General features: G+C 50.8%; 1 protein-coding gene across 2 annotated transcripts in view; it reads right to left on the minus strand.

The window, feature by feature from the left end:
- The window catches only part of LOC119970129 (paralemmin-2-like), a 446,039-nt gene that overhangs the window by 322,481 nt on the left and 104,378 nt on the right, over positions 1-19,180 (minus strand). For both annotated transcript variants that reach the window (XM_038804197.1, XM_038804201.1), the window contains exons 4-5: positions 10,769-10,849; positions 6,402-6,532 (exon numbers count right to left, since the gene is read on the minus strand). In XM_038804197.1, the coding sequence (XP_038660125.1) occupies positions 6,402-6,532; positions 10,769-10,849 (212 nt within the window). The remainder of the gene's footprint in view (positions 1-6,401; positions 6,533-10,768; positions 10,850-19,180) is intronic.

Genomic DNA, 19,180 nt, shown 5'->3' on the forward strand with positions numbered 1-19,180 from the left:
GCATTATCCTGGGTACGCTAGATTACTAGAATAATAGAATTTACAGTACAGAAGGAGGCCATTCGGCCCATTGAGTCTGCACTGGCCCCTGGAAAGAGGACCTGACTTAAACCAACACCTTCATCCTATCCCCGTAACCACACCAAACCGATTTGGATACCAAGGGCAATTTAGCATGGCTGATCCACCTAACCTGCACATCTTTGGACTGTGGGAGGAAACCGGAGCACCCGGAGGAAACCCACGCAGACACGGGAGAGAACGTGCAGACTCCGCACAGACAGTGACCCAAGCCGGGAATCGAACCTGGGACCCTGGAGCTGTGACGCAACTGTGCTAATCACTGTGCTACCGTGCCGCCCGTGTCCAGAGACAATACCACGACGTCACCACCTCCCCGGTACTGTGGGAACTTCCCTGCCTGCCTTTTGGAGAGAGCGAGAAAGATTATTGAAAGTTCCCAGTGGGGTGTCAGCTGCAGTTACGTGGGAGCACTGTTATCTCAGGATCAGGAAGTCACGGGGTCACGTTCCAGGGGCTGGTTTAGCACACTGGGCTAAATCGCTGGCTTTTAAAGCAGACCAAGGCAGGCCAGCAGCACGGTTCAATTCCCATACCAGCCTCCCCAAACAGGCGCCGGAATGTGGCGACTAGGGGCTTTTCACAGTAACTTCATTGAAGTCTACTCGTGACAATAAGCGATTTTCATTTTCATTTCATTTCACTCCTGGGACTTGAGAACATAATCTGGGTTGCTGTTCCAACATAGTGCTAAGGGAGGAGTGGATAAGATGCTAAATCAAGGCGGCAGCACCGTGGCACAGTGGTTAGCATTTGCTGCCTACGGCCCTGAGGACCTGGGTTCGAAACCCGGCCCTGGGTCACTGTCCGTGTGGAGTTTGCACGTTCTCCCCGTGTCTGCGTGGGTTTCACCCCCAGAACCCAAAAGATGTGCAGGGTGGGTGGATTGGCCACGCTAAATTGCCCCTTAATTGGAAACAATGGGCGAAATTCTCCGCTCCCGGGAAAAATCGGGAAGGCCGTTGTGAACTCGGCCGAGTTTCACGACGGCCTCTGAGGCCGCTCCTCTCACCGTATTCACCCACACCCGGGGGGTTAGGAGCGGCACTCCGTTATTCTCGGCGGCTGGGCCTTCACGCTTGCGTCAAAGCGGCGCGCCGAGAATGACGCGACAGCGGTGCCTATGTGACGTCAGCCACGCATGCGCAGGTTGGGCGGCTCCAACCCGCGCATGCGCGGCTGACGGCTCAAACCTGCACATGCGCAGTGGCCGTCTTCCCCTCCGCTGCCCCGCAAGACGTGGCGGCTTGATCTTGCGGGGCGGCGGAGGGGAAAGAGTGCGTCGCTTTGAGACGCCGGCCTGACGATCGGTGGGCACCGATCGCGGGCCAGTCCCCTCCCGAGCACGGCCATGGTGGTCACTCCCCTCTCCGCCCCCCACAAGCTTCAAACGGGCCTTTGGCGCCCATGTTCACGACAGCAGCGACCAGGTGTGGTTGCCGCCATTGTGAAACGGTCGCGAACGGCAGGCCACTCGGCCCATCCGGGTCGGGGTGCAGGAGAATCGCAGGCGGTGCCCGGGGGGGTGGGGGGGGGGGGGGGGGGGGGTGTAATGAGTCGCCCAGCCCTCCCGCGATTCTCCCACCCGGCGGGGGGAGCGGAGAATCGCGCCCAACAATTGGTACTCTAAATTTGTTTAAAAAAAAGAAAAAGAAACAAAAAGATGCTAAATCAAGGCCTTCCCTGCCTTCGCAAGTGGAATTTAAAGATCCTGTGACACTGTTCAAAGAAGAGCAGGGGGAGTTCTCCTGGTGTCCCGACCATTATGTACCCCCTCAGCTAACACCGTAAAATGAATGACCTGGTCATTTATTTCATTGCTGTCTGGGAGAGCTCATTGTGCACAAAACTGCTGCCTCAACAGTGATAACCCTTCAAAAATACTTTGCTGGGGTTGTTAAGCATTTCGGGATGCCCCAAAGCTGTGAACGGTACTTTAGTAATTAAAGTTAGTTTTTGTACATCCTTTCTGATGATTGAATAAGTTCTGGAATCCACCATCGAGCGGGCAGGACGTGACCTTTGTCAGGGCGATGATGGATGTTCTGAATGGAATACCTCCTCATATGTTGAAACTTAAAGCTGAATCATATTATTTGTGTAAATTTTTATGCAAGCATTCAATGGATGAGACAGCCCAGCTGGTTGGTAAGTGCACGAAATGGCGAGGGAAACTCTCTCCACCAAGGCAGCCCCCACCCCGGCCTCCCCATCGCAGCCACAATTAGATTCCATTAAACTTGCCGTTGCTATTCCCAATCTAAACAAATCAAGCCACCCGGTTATTTTATTTAAACTAATCCCATGTCTCCGACACCATCTTAAACAGGACATTTAATAGACCGGAGGTTTTTTTTTTCATTTCTTCTGGAATTACATAAACACACTGGGCGCGGAGTCAGTCCTGTCCTGCCCCACTTCAAGCATCTGAAATGTCTCGAGCCTGATGGATTCTATGGATCCGTTAACTGACTCCAGCTGCAGGCTCCCTCCATCCGTTTCCTTTGTGGCCATGGCTGCCACTATATATATCAGCTGAAGATTCCCCTGACGGACTCTCACAAGACGAACCCCAATCACGTGTGCATATATTTGCGAGAAGGTGGGTCAGCACAGCACAGCACTCTGCCCATTTTCAGGAGCAAATTACTTTTCAAAGCGGAATTGTAATATTTCCCTCGCTTCCAATCGAAACTTGGCAAAGTACCTCACTCTATCCACAATTGTATTGTTTGCAATCCTATATATATATATAGGGTGCGATTCTAAAGGCCCGTTGCGCCCAGCGCACCTCACGCTATTCCGAGAGAATAATGGCAGAGCCTCTAAACGGGGTTCGTGCTGGGTGCCGAGTAGAATGCGATAGTCACGGCCTGCGCCACCTGGAGCAATCTGGTTAACACCCTCGCTGGGCGTAAACTGGACTTGCATATTTAGATGACTCTCTAAACTCATTTAAATCTGCTCGACACGTTCGAGGTCGGAGTCTCCGGGCTCCCGGGATTCACCAGCCTTACTGGCGCAGCGTGAGGCCAGCGGGAATCAGTACTCGTTTCCATAAACGGGGAAGCTGAGGAATCAGCGAATCTAGCCCTAAGCTTGGGCGGATTGCAGTGGGAATCGTGACCGAATATCTAGGAGTTCAGTGCTTTCACATGCTCGTTTTATACGCCGAAAGCACTTAACTGCTTTTGATGTGGTCAGGAAAAGTCAATCATAGTTAAATATTTATAAATATTGTGGTTAGGTTCAAAGCAGGGTGTTTGAGATGCATTCATCTGGTTGCCTGGAAGCTATTACCCTGTCAATTACAGCCTATGAAAAGCTTTTCCTCTTTGAAAGGGAATAGAAACCTCTCAGATCAAAGGATCTGAGGGGGTTTAAAGCCTTATGATCTGGTTTTGACGCTATGAAGTAACAGCATTTGCTTTCTACACCTCTGTCTGAGGCAGCAGGTATGAGGGACAGGTAAGTGAAAAAGCAGTGATTTTTCATTGTTTCTGCCTGGACTGCTCTTAAGTTTCCAGGCAAGGGTGACTGATGGCAGAGAGGGGTGGGGGGGGGGGGGGGGGAGAGTATCTCTGATGGGGGTCTCTGATTGGGGTCTTATGGGGGTCTTTGGCGGGGGTCTGCTGGGGGTCTCTGGTGGTGTGAGTTGATGGGAAGAGTCTCTGGGGGGGTTCCCTGATTGGGAATCTGATGGGGGTCTCTGGAAGGTGTCTATGGTGAGGAGGTTTGATGGGGGGTCTCTGAGTGGGGCCTCTGATGGGGTCTCTGCAGGGGGAGAGATTCTGATGGGGGTCCATTGATGAGTCTTTGGGTGTAGTGTGCTGATGGGGGAGGATGCCCCTACTTGTCAGTGGGTGGGGGGGGGCAGGATTTGGGTTGTGGGGAGTAGGGGGCGAGCCGCTGGGCCTCAGTATCCGACTGCCTGCTCAAAATGGGAGCCCAATAGCAGGATTTGGAACGGAATCGCTCAAGCTCCATGCCTTGCATTAATTAGTGTTCCAGTGTCAAAGGATAGAGATCGGAAAAGGAAAAAAAAAGGATTAATTTCAACAGTGTCTTTCATCAGCTCAAGTGAACTCCTCTCCAACTCAATTGTTCTGACCCTGTGCTGTGCAGATGGATGTAGATTACAGTCAGGCCTTTAGTTTCCTGCCTTTGTTGCTGGCTTTTGTGTCTGTCCACTATATCCTTGGGACATAAACCAAGAATCGAAAGTCAACGACTGGAATAGAATTGGGGGTGAAACATGTCTTTGATAAGATTTTTGAATAACTGAAGTCGTATATTTAGAATCTAAGGCCAAATACAGACAAAGTTTGTCCCACTTACCGGTGCAAATGGGATTGTTTTTGTTAATAGTTCATGTTGAAATATTTCCATTCACATAGCTAAATTAAGAAATGTATTCAAAGTAATTTTGGTGAGATTGTGGTCGTTCAAATGTCACTCAATGCAAAACTGGAACCAAGTTTGAGATGCAACTTTGGACAATAGAAACCGACTGTCAAGTAGATATAAGATTGGGGGTAGACATTTAAACTGTTAGGGTTCTGATATTAGAGATTCAGGTTTAATACAATGGGGTTGTGCCATCAGAAACCTTCCATTCAATCGTTGACTTATCTTTCACTGCCAGCCACTTGTGTTATGACCTTTACCCTTTGCCCCTTTATTCCTCTGCCAAATACACTGACTCCTTTTGGCATTTGCTTCCACAGACACTGGACAAGCTGAGTGTCGTGGCCAAGAGGCTGGTCTTCACAGGTTGACCTGAACCCCAGCTATTGGCTGGTAATTCCATTGGATGAGGTGGGGGCGTCACATGGCCGTGACCAATCATCCATGAGGGTGAAACTGACCCAATCTCCACCAGATGGGTGAGGAGTGGAAAGTCCCTGGGTGATATTATCCTCCCCCGGTCAATGGATTCTGACCCAATTGTAATGCCCCAACGACACACCCAATTTGGAAGGTTTTATTACTACACGTTTCTATGGAATCCTGGAAACGCTCTAAAACAGGGCAACTTTAACCTTTCTACCCCAGCCTGGCATATATAGCTGGGGATCAAACCAGGCACTTACATTTTGCCGTTTGGCCCATCCAACCCCCGATCAAAACCTCTTAGCCGAGAATTGCGCCCCGCCGGCCTGATGGCAGCTGCTTCCCCATTCTCCGGCACCGATTCTCAGGAGCCTGCGGGATTCCCGCCATGCCGGTCGGTGGGGCATTGACAGCGGCCCGCCCGGAGATTCTCCGGACCCCGATGGGCCGAGTGGCCGGCGGGTTTGGCCGAGTCCCGTCGGCGTGGGTTGCTCAGGTACCACACGGCAGGAGCTGGAAGGTGAGTGTGCGGGGGCTGTCCTGGAGGGTGGGGGCGGGGGGATCCGACCCCAGAGGGGCCCCCACGCTGGCCTGGCCTGCGATTGGGGCCTACCGATCGGCAGGTGGGCTGGGTCCGTGGGTGCCTACTTTGCTCTGCACCGGGCCCCTGTAGGGCTCCACCATATTGCCTGGGGGCCGGCGCAGAGAAGGGAACCCCCGTGCATGCGCGGACGTACGCCGGCCGTAGCGTGCATGCGCGGAATTACGTGGGCCGTTCCGTGCATGCGCGAATGTGCGCGGGCCGTTTCGCTCCGGCTGGAGCTGCGGGGACCACACCGGCGCCAACCTAGCCCCCTAGGAAGGGGAGAATACCTCACTTTCGGGGACCGTTGACGCTGGGATGATTGGCGCCGCTTTCACGCCGACGTGGGGACATAGCCCCATTATTGGAGAATCCCATATATTTCTTACTTTTCCAAATGCTGATGAAAGGTCATCGACTTGAAATGTTGGCCGGAATTCTCCAGCCGTTGAGATTCTCCACCCCCGCCCCGGCAGCGCTCTCCCGCTCGTGGGTTTCCCGGCGATATGGGGTGGGTAATTCCATTGACAAGCAGCGGGAGTAGGGAATGCCGCCGCCAGAGAACGGCGCGGCACCGAGGAACCGGTGGCCGGGGGAACTGGAGAAGCCCCCGCCCGTTAATTCTGCTTCTCTCTCCGCAGATGCTGCCTGACCGGCTGAGTAATTCTAACATTTTCTATTTTCGTTTTAGGATCGGGGACCTTCCTTGGTCCGGCTTTCCACTTGATTTTTAACGGCTCTCCAAGTGTTCTCATCCCGCCCATTATAACTCTCGTGTTAATATGCCCTTCATGATGCAAAGCTGAACCCATTGCCCCAGCTCTGCGATCCTGGTTTGTTGATTCAGGGGGAAAGCAGATGATTAAACAGTAATGCTTTTTTAATTTGTTCCTGCCTGTCTGACCTGCCAATGGCTTCCTCCAGTTTCTTCGCCTTGTTCTCATCCGATTGGAGTTGCCTAATTCTAGCATCTTCTTCCTCAGCTGACCCGGCAGGGATTCCTTGCAGCAGCCATCTCTCCCTCATGGCTTTGGACTGGGGAGGAAGGAAGAAAGACCTGATCAACATGCTACTCCACAAAATGAACACGTCACAAACCAATGACGTCATACATCGATTTTCACCTCTCCATCGTCGTGCCGTCAGCTGCCTGGGCTCGATGCTGTGGAATTCCCTTCCTTAACCTCTCCGTCTCTCTACCCTGCTCTCCTCCTTTCAGATGCCCCGGATTCTTTGGCCAGGTTCTGTTCATCTGTCCCAATATCCTTTTTTGTGGGCGGAGCCAGTAGCAACAGTGGTTAACACTGTTGCTTCACAGCGCCAGGGTCCCAGGTTCGATTCCCGGCCTTGGGTCACTGTCTGTGCGGAGTCTGCACGTTCTCCCCGTGTCTGCGTGGGTTTCCTCCGGGTGCTCCGGTTTCCTCCCACAAGTCCCAAAAGGCGTGCTGTTAGCTATTTTTTTTTTCTTGTTTTCTTTAAATTTAGATTACCCAATTATTTTTTTCCAATTAAGGGGCAATTTAGCATGGCCAATCCACCTACTCTGCACATATTTGGGTTGTGGGGGTGAAACCCACAAAGACACGGGGAGAATGTGCAAACTCCACACGGACAGTGACCCAGAGCCGGGATCGAACCTGGGACCTCGGCGCGGTGAGGCAGCTGTGCTAACCACTAGGCCACCATACTGTGAGATAATTTGGACATTTTGAATTCTCCCTCTGTGTACCCGAACAGGCGCCAGAGTGTGGTGACTCGGGGCTTTTCACAGTAACTTCATTGCAGTGTTAATGTAAGCCAACTTGTGACACCAATAAAGATTATTTAAAAAAAAATGCAGAGTCAAATTTTGACTGATGACTTTTCTACAAAACGTGTGGGATATTCCACTACATTAAAGGGGGTGACAGAGTCATTGAATTTTACAGCACAGAAAGATGCCCTTCGGCCCATCATGCGTGTGTTGGTCATCAAGCACCTTGTCCAATAAAGGCAACTGTCGCATATCAATGCCTTCTCAATCACCTTATCTGCCTATCCTGCTGCCTTGAGGAATCTTTCGATATGCACCCCGAGGTCCCTCTGGTCCCCTGCACTCCCTGGTATCCTACTGTTCATTGTCTATTCCCTTGTTAGTTCTCCCACCTTACCCATGGCAGGCTGAGTTCCAAATTCCATTTCTGTGTGGGGGTGGGGGTTGGGGGGGGGGGGGGGGGGGGAGATAAAGGTGATGTTTTCCTTGACCATCCAAACCCCCCCAAATTTCATCGCCATCCTGAGTTTGACTTGCGAGTTTGGCGTTCCACTGGCATGCGCAAATTATTTTTGGGTGGCAACATCAGAGGTTCTGATTCTATCCAAATCACTGAAAGTCAGTGTCATTTCCCACTCTTTTTTCATCCCAGGTACAGTCCGCACCGTGCATAGCGAACATATTTGTGCCTACGTACGATGCGATGTCCCACGAGATCTGGTTAATCTCGGAAGGCGTAACGGCCATGGGGATTCCCCGGGGAGGTCTCTCCCAGGATCTACCGGTTGTGTCCCACTCTGATTCCGACAGGATACGGCCTGTAAATCGCACCCGTAGCCATTTCTTTGTGGGTTTCTTCCCGGCCCAGCCAACACTTAAAATTTCTTTCAGCAATGGAGGAGCTGAACTCGCCAGCCAGACTAGCTCCTCAGAGATGAGGCCGCCATTTTGAAAGAGTCCCCCAATCTTTAAGTGCGCTTGAGGGTCTCCAACACCCCCCACCACCCCCCCCCCCCCCACACCCACAGACAATGTCACCCCGCCCCGCACAATGGGACAGCACAGTTGCTTCACAGTTCCAGGGTCCCAGGTCCGATTCCCGGCTTGGGTCACCGTCTGTACGGAGTCCGCACGTTCTCCCCGTGTCTGCGTGGGTTTCCTCTGGGTGCCCCGGTTCCCTCCCACAAGTTCCCTCCCACAAAGACGTGCAGGTTAGGCGGATTGGCCGTGCTGAATTGCCCTGAATGTCCAACAAAAGGTTAGGTGGGGGTCACGGGGATAGGGTGGAGGTGCGAGGAAGCGATGGACGTGTGGATTAGGTAGGGTGCTCTTTTCCAAGGGCCGGTGCAGACTCGGTGGGCCGAATGGCCTCCTTCTGCACTGTAAATCCTATGATTGTGTGACTCGCCATTTGATATGAGCGACGCTTCTGAGGTGGACAGCAGTGCCATCGACAGCTCCCCATTGATCTGACCTGACCTGAACAGGCTCCTCGCTGGAGCAACCCTCCTTCACAGCACAATGATCTCTGTCGTCAGCTGAATGGTCGCTAGTTAACAATCAGGCCCACAGTATGACATCGGTCGGCATATGCTCGCATTCCACTCAACAGATTTATTGGAACGTTTGTTGGGCTTAAATGAAATCCATATTTTGCAGTAGTTTGCAACATATTTGTTTGGCAGGCACATTCTCCTCCCGTTGCCTGTGAAATATTGCTGCAAGCAGTTGATAGAAGCATTTATAGAAAGGAATGCCATGTGGAACTAGTTAAGGACCAAGAACGTAAGAAACAGGAGCAGGAGTCGGCCTTACTTGGCCCCTTGAGCCTGCTCCGCCATTCAATGAGATCATGGCTGATTCTGTAATACATGATAAATTGCACTAGACTTTTTTTTTGACTGTTTTAAAAATAGAGCCTGGACTCTTTCCCCTCTGGTTTCCTGTATCCATCATAGACTAATGGGTCCTCTCCGTCTCCATTGGCCGTAAAGGTAATGCTCCAGTGAAAGGAACAATTTTATTCCAGTTGCCTATTGCTCGGAGTCAACAGGTCGGAGCTGTTCAGATTCCATCTGAAATGTGCATTAAATTTGCAAATCCAATTGATAGACAGAAAAAAGAAACTGGTGTTTATGAGGTACCTCGGCGTGCTAAAATGTCACAAGGCACTTCGCAGGGGAGCTATCGAATAAAATGTGATACCGCGCCCCGAAGGGGATGTGAACGCTTGGTCAGAAGGGGCTGGTTTTAAGGAATGTCTTGTCGGAGAAGATACCGGGCTGGATTCTCCGCCTCCCATGTGGTGGGGTTGGGGGGGGGGGCATTGCCAGAGGCCCTCCCAGCGATGCTCCAGTCTCGACCGGCTGAATTCCCGACGACGGGTTCGAAGCAGTCTGGCCGGTCGGGGCTCTCGCGTGGCGGCTGCGGACTCAGTCCGCGGCAGCTCTGGTGTGGGGCGGGGGGAATCAAGTACCGGGGGGGGGGGGGGGGGGGGGCTTATGGGCAGCTGGGAAGGTGATCGGGCGGGCTAGATCGAGCAGCGGGGGCAGAATGTTGGCACCTTCTTTGTTGGCCCAGGTCTGCCGGCTAAGTCTGCCATCGTGTTAGGCGCGGCCCCCGCCGTGCGCACGCGCGGACTGGCAACCGGAAGTGCGGTGGCCTGTATCTCCAGCTAATCTGCATCAGGCACTCCGTGGCCCTGCCAGCCCCCGGCAGGTAGGTGAATAGCTGTAAATTATTTCAGGAAAGTCTGACCTGAAACGCCAGCGTTTTTACGCCGGCGTGGGGGACATAGCCCCCTTTTTGGAGAATCCAGTTGGAGAAAATAGTGGTTAGGGAGGCAGAGAGTTTCGGGAGGGCGTTCCCCGAGCCTTGGGCCCAGGTTGCTGGAGGCACGGCTGTCAATGAAATCCGGGATGCACAAGAGACCAGGATTGGAGGAGCAGAGGGACCTCGAATTGACCGCAAGTGATGTCTGCTCCGGAAAGTGGAACGGCTATACTGGGCCGGAATTCTCTGGCCGTCGGGATTCTCTTTTCCCGCTGCCTGCCCACGGGTTTCCCGGTGGCGTGGAGTGGCTTCAATGGGAAATCCCATTGACAAGCGACGGGAGGAGAGAATCCCGGCGCTGAGAAACACACGGCTGGGGGGAATACCGACCCTAATGCCGTACAGAGCTGACCAATCTCTGGGGCTGAGTGGAAATTGCGGGAAGAGGCGCTTTCGCCCGTAATCACTGGGCCGAGAAGTGTTTGCAATTGCAACTGGATTTAAAAAAAAGCCATCTCGGACATTGAAACACCGAATTAGTCTCAACCGAGCCTCAAAAGAAAGCAAATGTCCAACAGAGAAAGCAGGGCAAGGAATTCGCAACAACATTGGCGAAGTGAAGTAGACTGAGGGCCAGTGTTTAATGACACGGAACACGCAGCCACACGCGTGATGAATGAGTCGGGTTGTGTTGGGCTTTGTGAACGAGTTTATGCCACACGGTTTTGGTATCAAGCGTCTCCTACCTTATGATGCTGCAACTGAAGAATCTTATCTTCCAGCTGGTGTCTCTTGTCCTCTATTTCTGTCTGTCGCCGCCTTTTCTCCTTCAGAGAGAGAGAGACAGAGGAAGAATGTTTTAAACAGGTAGTGGTTGACCGCACCCAGTTCTTCCGTCTCACCCTGGTGTGACCCAACACGGGTCTTACCTAAAAGAAAATTATTTCAAAATGCTTCTATTTTCTCTTGTCCACCATCAAGGAATGTGACAATCAGAATTCAATTTACCAGCCGCACTAACGACACGGGAGACTTGGGCGCATGAGTTAAAATCCCTCTCTGATAGATTATGGAATTTAAATTTCAATCAATAAAATCTGGAGTTGAAAGCTCGGGTGGAACTTTCCGTTCTGGAGACCAGGTCTGGTGGCAGCAGTGACTTCTGCTGGAGAGCAGGGTGGCTGAACATCGCCCCGGGCCTCTGTACCAGTCATCATAAAGTATCACTGATTATTGTAGCAACTTATCTGCTTCACCAATGTCCTGCAGTGGGGCAAATGGGCCATCCCTACCCAGTCTGGCCTCCATGTGACTCCAGATCCACAACAATATGGTTGACTCGGAAATGGTGGCGTAAGCCAAGGGCAGTTAAGGATGGACGACAAATACTGGCCTTGCCAATGATGCCCACATTCCATCAAAGAATTTTAAAAAATTCACATTTTGTGAGCAAGAAAGAACAAAATATTTGTATTTTTATAGGATCTTTCACAACCTCAGGATATCCCAAAGTGTTTCACAGTCAACCTAATGCATTTTATAGTCACTATAAGATACGCAGGTTAGGTGGACTGACCACGCTAAATTTCCCCTTAGTGTCCCAAGATTGCCCTGAGGTTAGGTGAGGTTACGGGGATGGGGCGGGTGAGCGGGCCAAAGTGGGATGCTCTTTCAGCGGGTTGGTGTCGATCCAATGGGCTGAATGGCCTCCTTCTGCATTGTCGAGATTCTATGATTCCATAGGAAACGTGACAGCCATTTTGTGCACAGCAAGCTTCCACAGACAACAATGTGATAACGGTCTGCTTTTGTTTAATGTCGGTCTAGTTGAATATTGGTCACACCGTCAGGGAAAGCTCCCCTGCTCTTCTCCACAAGAGGACCACGTGGATCTTTCACGCCCATCAGAGAGGGCCTCAGTTTTGCGTCTTATCTGAAGAAGCGGCACATCTGACAGGGCAGCACGCCCTCAGCACTGTACCGAGAGTGTCAACCTAGATTTTGTGTTCAATATCTGACTTAAGCACACAACCTTCTGACCCAGGGGCGAGAGTGCTGCCCACTAAGACAGGGCTGAGAGCCAGATGAATGTGAAGTGGAAAGGATTTTACTTTGTTCATCGAAGCCACTATGGAAATAACACGGCAAAGTGATACAAAGCAAGCTGCCAATTTGCCCATTTTACACTATTCCACCATTTAAGGTCAGACATAAAAACACAAAGTAATTTCCTTTGTTTACCATTTTTTGACAAGGCCATTCACCAACACAAATGTGCACCACTGCTCAAATATGATTTAAGGTCTGAAGTTCTGCAAACAAATGTTAGCTCTTTTCATGGGACATTACTGAGCATGCTCTTACTAGAGGGTAATGGAGCCCAGGGAAAGGGTGATGTCTAAAGTGCAGAGTTTGATCATTTGTTCCATGCCCTGTGAGCCCCTGTTTAGCACTGCAGGTAAGACCACTCTGGAGGAACTGCTGAACCCACGCCTTCTACCACCTAGAAGAACAAGAGCAACAGACCGCATGGGAACCACAAAATCCAATTTCCCTGAAGCCTGTGTGAGGAATATAGGAATTTCAGATATATTGTATTATATGTACCTGGTACAGTAAGGGTTAAAAGCCTGGATTAGTGTGTACGACTGCTGCAATCACGTTTATAAAAATCCTGGTTCGAAAGACAGCGTACCATTTTGATACCAGGGGCAGGATTCTCCCCTACCTGGCGTGATGGGGGATCCTGGCGTAGGGGAGTGGCGCCAACCACTCCGGGGTCGGGCCTCCCCAAAGGTGGGGAATTCTCCGCGCCTTTGGGGGCTAGCCCCGCGCCGGAGCGGTTAGCACCAGAAGACTGGCGCAAAAAACCGGAGCCCCCGGCAGCGGGGCTGGCCGAAAGGCTTTCGCCGGTCGACGCATGTGCGATGTGGGTCTCTCTTCTGCTTCCGCCATGGCGGAGGCCGTGGCGGCCGCGGAAAAGAAATAGTGCACCCAGGGCACTGGCCCGGAGTCTGAGCGGGGGGCCCTGATCGTGGGCCTGGCCACCGTGGGGGCACCCCCTGGGGTCCGATCACCCCCCGGCCCCCCAGGACCCCGGGGGGCCCGCTCGCGCCACTGATCCCGCCGTTACCAGAGGTGGTTCAAACCTCGGCGGCAGGAGAGGCCTCCCAGCGGCGGGACTTCTGCCCATCGTGGGCCGGAGAATCACCGCAGGGGCCTCTCTGTTCGGAGTGGCGAGATGCCCGCCACCGCCACTTCCCGGGTGGCGGAGAATCTCTGCCACGGCGGGGGCCGGATTTTCGGCAGCCCCAGGCGATTCTCCCACCCTGCTGGGGGTCGGAGAAATTCGCCCCTGATGTGCAATTAAAGCATCGTAAAAGTTTGGGCGAATAGGTTTTTATTTATATTACGAGGACTCCCTGCGGAGTAGTTAATTAGAGACATTGTCTTCACTCTGGTAAAATGATGTAGTTAATGATTTGATTTGATTTATTATTGTCACGTGTATTAGGATACAGTGAAAAGTATTGTTTCTTGCATGCTATACAGACAGCGCATACCATACATAGGGAAGGAAGGAGGGAATGTTACAATCATAGCTAGAATGTAGAGAAAATATCAACTTAATACAAGGTAGGTCCATTAAAAAAAGTCTGATGGCAGCAGGGAAGAAACTGTTCTTGAGTCGGTTGGTACGTGATCTCAAAGTTTGGTATCTTTTTCCTGACGGAAGAAGGTGGAAGAGAATATGTCCGGGTTGCGTGGGGCCCTTAATTATGCTGGCTGCCTTTCTGAGGCAGCGGGAATTGTAGACAGTCAATGGATGGGAGGCTGGTTTGCGTGATGGATTGGGCTACATTCACAACCTTTTGTAATTTCCTGCGGTCTTGGGCAGAGCAGGAACCATACCAAGCTGTGATACAACCAGAAAGAATGCTTTCTATGATGCATCTGTAAGGGTTAGTGAGAGTCATAGGTGACATGTCAAATTTCCTTAGTCTTCTGAGAAAGTAGAGTAGGTGGTGGGCTTTATTAACTATCGTGTCGGCATGGGGGGACCAGGACAGGTTGTTGGTGATCTGGACACCTAAAAACTTGAAGCTCTCGACCCTTTCTACTGTTCCCGTTGATGTAGACAGGGGTATGTTCTCCACTACGCTTCCTGAAGTCGATGACAATCTCCTTCATTTTGTTGACATTGAGGGAGAGATTATTGTCGTTACACCAGTTCACCAGATTCTCTATCTCATTCCTGTACTCTGTCGCGCAATTGTTTGAAATCCGACCCACTACGGTGGTGTCATCAGTAAATTTGAAAATCGAGTTGGAGGGGAATTTGGCCACAGTCATAGGTGTACAAGGAGTATAGTAGGGGGCTGAGGACACAGACTTGTGGGGCACTGGTGTTGAGGATGATCGCGGAGGAGGTGTTGTTGCCTATCCTTACTGATTGTGGCCTGCGGGGTAGGAAGTTCAGGATCCAGTCGCAGAGGGGGGAGTCAAGGCCCAGGTCATGGAGTTTGGAGATGGGTTTCGTAGGAATAATGGTGTTGAAAGCTGAGCTGTAGTCAATATATAGGAGTCTAACATAGGTGTCTTTGTTATCTAGGTGTCTTCTAGGCATTATCTAATGGAAGAAGCCAAGGGCTGACGCAGTCAGGTTCAGAGTTTTATTTTTTGGCTGGAAGGTTTCTGAAAAAATACAGCCACAGACCCTGAATTATTCTGACAGGGTGTCAGGTCTCTTTCTTTAAAGCAGTCTCAAAAGATCTATTTTTCTCAAAGTGGAGTATGAAAGGCACCACTTTTCAAGTGCTCCTGCATGCTAACTGTATTTAAAAGTGGATTGAGAGTTGAGATGGTTCTGTTGTTTGACTGGAAGTAAAGATAGCAGTTAAGGGTAATTGTGTCACTGCATTGATTAGCAGAGGTAATTGTAAACTATTTTCTGGTGTTAAAGATATTTTAATACTGTGTTGGTAATACAGTTTGTTTTAATATACCATATCCCTGTTTTACCTAAAATAACTGCTGGAGAAGGTATCCTTTCCTCACAGTCTTACAAAATTAAAATAAAATATTGGGGCTTCTGTCCCTTATCTATGCCACTGTTGGGATCTGCTCCAGGGTCATATTATCGGTCATCATCCCGACTTGAAACTGTTTTGCCACCCCTTCTCAGTCACTGGGTCAAAATCATGGAACCTCCCTCCCTAACATGAGGGCATGTCCCCACCACGTTCTCAAGACCAATTAGGGATGAGCAATAAATATTGGCCCAGCCAACAATGCTCGCATCCCGTGAATGAGCGAGAAAAAAACACAGCAATCTTTGGATTGTGAAAATGCCGTTCCTTTAGCTGTCTTCAAAGTGCCAGTGACACTTCTTCTGACGAGTAAGTAATCCACCTGAGTTCAAGAATAAAAGGTCGCACTCGATAAATCTTTGATAAAGAACAGAACAAGATAATTACAAAATGTAGGTCTTAAAATAAACCAACCCCGCATCCGACCCCCTCACTTGTCAACGTTTACATGATGAAGAAGAAACGATGTCAAAACATTGTCCAGATTTCCACTCCCTAAATATAGAGGCCTTGTGGGGCCCTGAAGTTTGGAGATACAGGCAATTAATTAGTTGATTTCGGTAGTAAATAATGTTGGATTTTAAAGCATATTATTAAAGATATTTAATGGTGCAATTTTAATACTACCCACCAGGCGGGAACTGGGTAGGTGGCCAGTTCAATCTCCCCTACCTGCGGAAAATTTGGCCAAACAGTGGAGACTGATATTTAATCAGGTTTCTCAATGGGCAACTAAGCTGCCCTTGCAATGTCAGTGAGGTCCTTCTTTATGTGTGGAGATGGGACTAATTACATCATCAGGCACCATCTGCCTCTGCCCCTTTCTTGTCTAATTTAAGAGCACCATTGGCTTGTTGGGAAGAGAAGGCTCCAAATACGTGGGGCCAGGAGGACACAGGAATGCTCTTGCAGATCCTGCAAGGAATAAAGCGGCCTTTCTGGCTCTAGCTTTCTGCCCTTCTGTGGTAGCATGGCCCCTTTAAGGGGCGAACCCTCGTGGTCCACGTGACCAGCTAAGGGACTATTGCGCGGGAAAGCACAAAACCAATGGGGAAAAAGCGCGGGACCCTGGGAGCTGGGGCTCAGGCAGACTGGACCTGGGAGTCAGAGTGAAGACCTGTTTTGTGACTCTTGCTTGTGTATAGTTTACCTTTACTTGTTACCAATAAATCCTTGTTCAGTTATATTGGAAGTCTCCTCAGTATTGATTTGAGCCACCACATTGGTGACAAATGTAAACCGGATTAAAAGCGCTTGTGATCGGGAAACTCAACCCATTCGACTACAGGCCCGCAAACTGGAGCCAGCGTATAGAGCAGTTCTGTTACGGTTTCCACAGCAAGCAAAATAACGAGGGAGGATAGACAGAAGGTCCGTGGGCTCCAGGTGTACAGTCTCATAAGGAATTGATGTCCCCGTAGGCACCCGACACAAAATTGTTGAACCAGTTGGTGTCGCTTGTGAAGCAGCAGTTCAACCCCAGACCCTCAATCATACTTCATCGCTACAAGTTTAGTTGGGCTGTCAGGGACCTAGGAGAGGTGAACTCTGCCTTCATTGCCAGACTCCGCCAGATGGCTGAACATTGTGAGTTCGGTACAGCACTCAGTGACATGCTGCGGGACTGTTTAGTATGCGGTATTAAAACGTGAGTGTGCAACAGAAGCATCTGGCTGAAATGAAGATTACACTAGATAAGGCTATTGAAATAGCTCAGGCCATGAAAGGCAAACTTAACTTTTTCAAGTTTAAGGAATTCCACATGATCCCCCAACCATGTCGATAGTTTTGGCCGATATTCGGATTTCCATCCAATAAAATTCACTTTTAGGCAATCAACGTGGCAAAGGCCACCACATCAGCTCTTTTCCCATCTTTCATCCTGGTATTTCGGACACTCCAAAACTTGCTTCAAGAGATCTCGGCAATATGTCCACCTCCACAATTTTTGATAATGTTTTAAACATCGAGGTCCAAAACCTTACAAATCGTGGACATGACCAGAACATGTGGATGTGGTTAACTATTCTTGTCTCTATTTACAAGTCTATATGATGCCAGCGGGTAGGGGAGATGGGATAGCAGAGGGGGGGGGGGGGGAGCAGGGAATGTTTCAATACATGTAAGAGAGCATATCTCTTTTGTTTATTTTATTATTGATTGATTGATTATATGATGTACATATTCCTTATTTGAATAATATTTTTTTTAAAACTAGCTCAGGCAACCGAATGGGCGGCACAATAGCACAGTGGTTAGCACTGTGCTTCACAGCGCCTGGGTCCCGGGTTCGATTCCCGGCTTGGGCCACTGTCTGTGCGGAGTCTGCGCGTTCTCCCCGTGTCTGCGTGGGTTTCCTCCGGGTGCTCCGGCTTCCTCCCACAAGTCCCAAAAGACGTGCTTGTTAGGTGAATTGGACATTCTGAATTCTCCCTCAGTGTGCCGAACAGGTGCCGGAATGTGGCGACTAGGGGCTTTTCACAGTAACTTCACTACAGTAAGCCTACTTGTGACAATAAAGATTATTATTATTATTATTTTTGGATGTCGGAGAGATGGTGTCCACAACTTCAGCAGCCACAATGGAGGCCCTATGGGGGGTTTTTCTACCCACAGCCTCCTTGAAGTAACAATGTCTGACAGTAGCACTGCGTCCACTGGAGAAGACTTTCAGCACAATGTCCAAACAAATGGTATTCGACACACAAGAACAGCCCCCTATCACCCCGCCTCAAACGGCTTTGCAGAGAGAGCTGTGTAGACCTTCTAAAAGCCATGAAGAAGCTGTCCACTATGCCTTAGGTTGGCCAACCTTCTTCTATCATTTAATGTGACCACCCCCCCCCCCCCCACGCCCCTCCCGCCACGCCCCATGGTACCACGGGTGTCATACAGGCAGAATTAACCCTTTGCCTGCAGACCCATTAGTTTTCCCAAATTTGGCAGGGAGGTTGGAGGCACAGCAGGCCTCCTAGAAGAACCAGCACGTTTCGCACAAAGAGACGGGCCAGTTCAAGTGGGCGACCTGGCCGTCGACAGGAACTTTGTCTCTGGCCCACTTTGGTTACCAGGCAGAATTGTATCAAAGTCAGGCCCAGTCCCATACGTGGTGGATTGGACAGCAGAACAGTGTAGTAGAAGCACGTTGACCAGTTGAGACACCGAGGGACCACAACCCCAATTTCGGAACAGTTGAAGATGGCAGGCGCTATTTAAATGCAAGTTGTTCCCCCATCTACCCAGTAGGGTGGCACAGTAGCACAGTGGTTGCTTCACAGCGCCAGGGTCCCAGGTTCGATTCCCAGCTTGGGTGACTGTCTGTTGCGGAATCTGCACGTTTTCACCGTGTCTGCGTGGGTTTCCTCCGGGTGCTCCGGTTTCCTCCCACAAGTCCCGAAAGACGTGCTGTTAGGTAATTTGGACATTCTGAATTCTCCCTCCGTGTACCCGAACAGGCACCGGAATGTGGCGACTAGGGGCTTTTCACAGTAACTTCATTGCAGTGTTAATGGAAGCCTACTTGTGACACTGATGAAGATTATTATAAAAAAGCTGACTATAGTTATGATCGGGGCCAATGTTATCGTTAATGGTTATTTGTGCTGCCAAATCAGCCATGGAAGCTGATAGAAAGTACTCTAGTTATTACTTTCCCAATCGCAAAGAAAGAAAAATTGAAGAAAAAGCAACCGGGGGCAATTCTCCGAGCCCCGCGCCGGGCCGGAGAATCGCCGCAACCGCGCCACGACGCACCGACATTGGTGCGCGATTCTTCGAGGTGCGGAGAATCAACACCATTTGAGCCGGCGCGGCGCCGGCCACGGGCCACTGGAATCGGCGGGGTCGGCGATTCTCTGGCCCGGATGGGCCGAGCGGCCGTGCGAATACGACAGTGTCCCGCCGGTGCCGTTCATCCTGGTTGCTGCCGGCGGGAGCTCTGCGCGAACGGTCGGGGGGCGGCCTGTAGGAGGAGGAGGGGTCTCCTTCACTGGGGGGGGGGGGGGGGGGGGCCCTCTGATGGGGTCTGGCCCATGATCGAGGCCCACCGATCAGCGGGCCGGCCTCTGT

This window comes from Scyliorhinus canicula, chromosome 8 (assembly GCF_902713615.1).
Source record: "Scyliorhinus canicula chromosome 8, sScyCan1.1, whole genome shotgun sequence".
Classification (NCBI taxonomy): domain Eukaryota; kingdom Metazoa; phylum Chordata; class Chondrichthyes; order Carcharhiniformes; family Scyliorhinidae; genus Scyliorhinus; species Scyliorhinus canicula.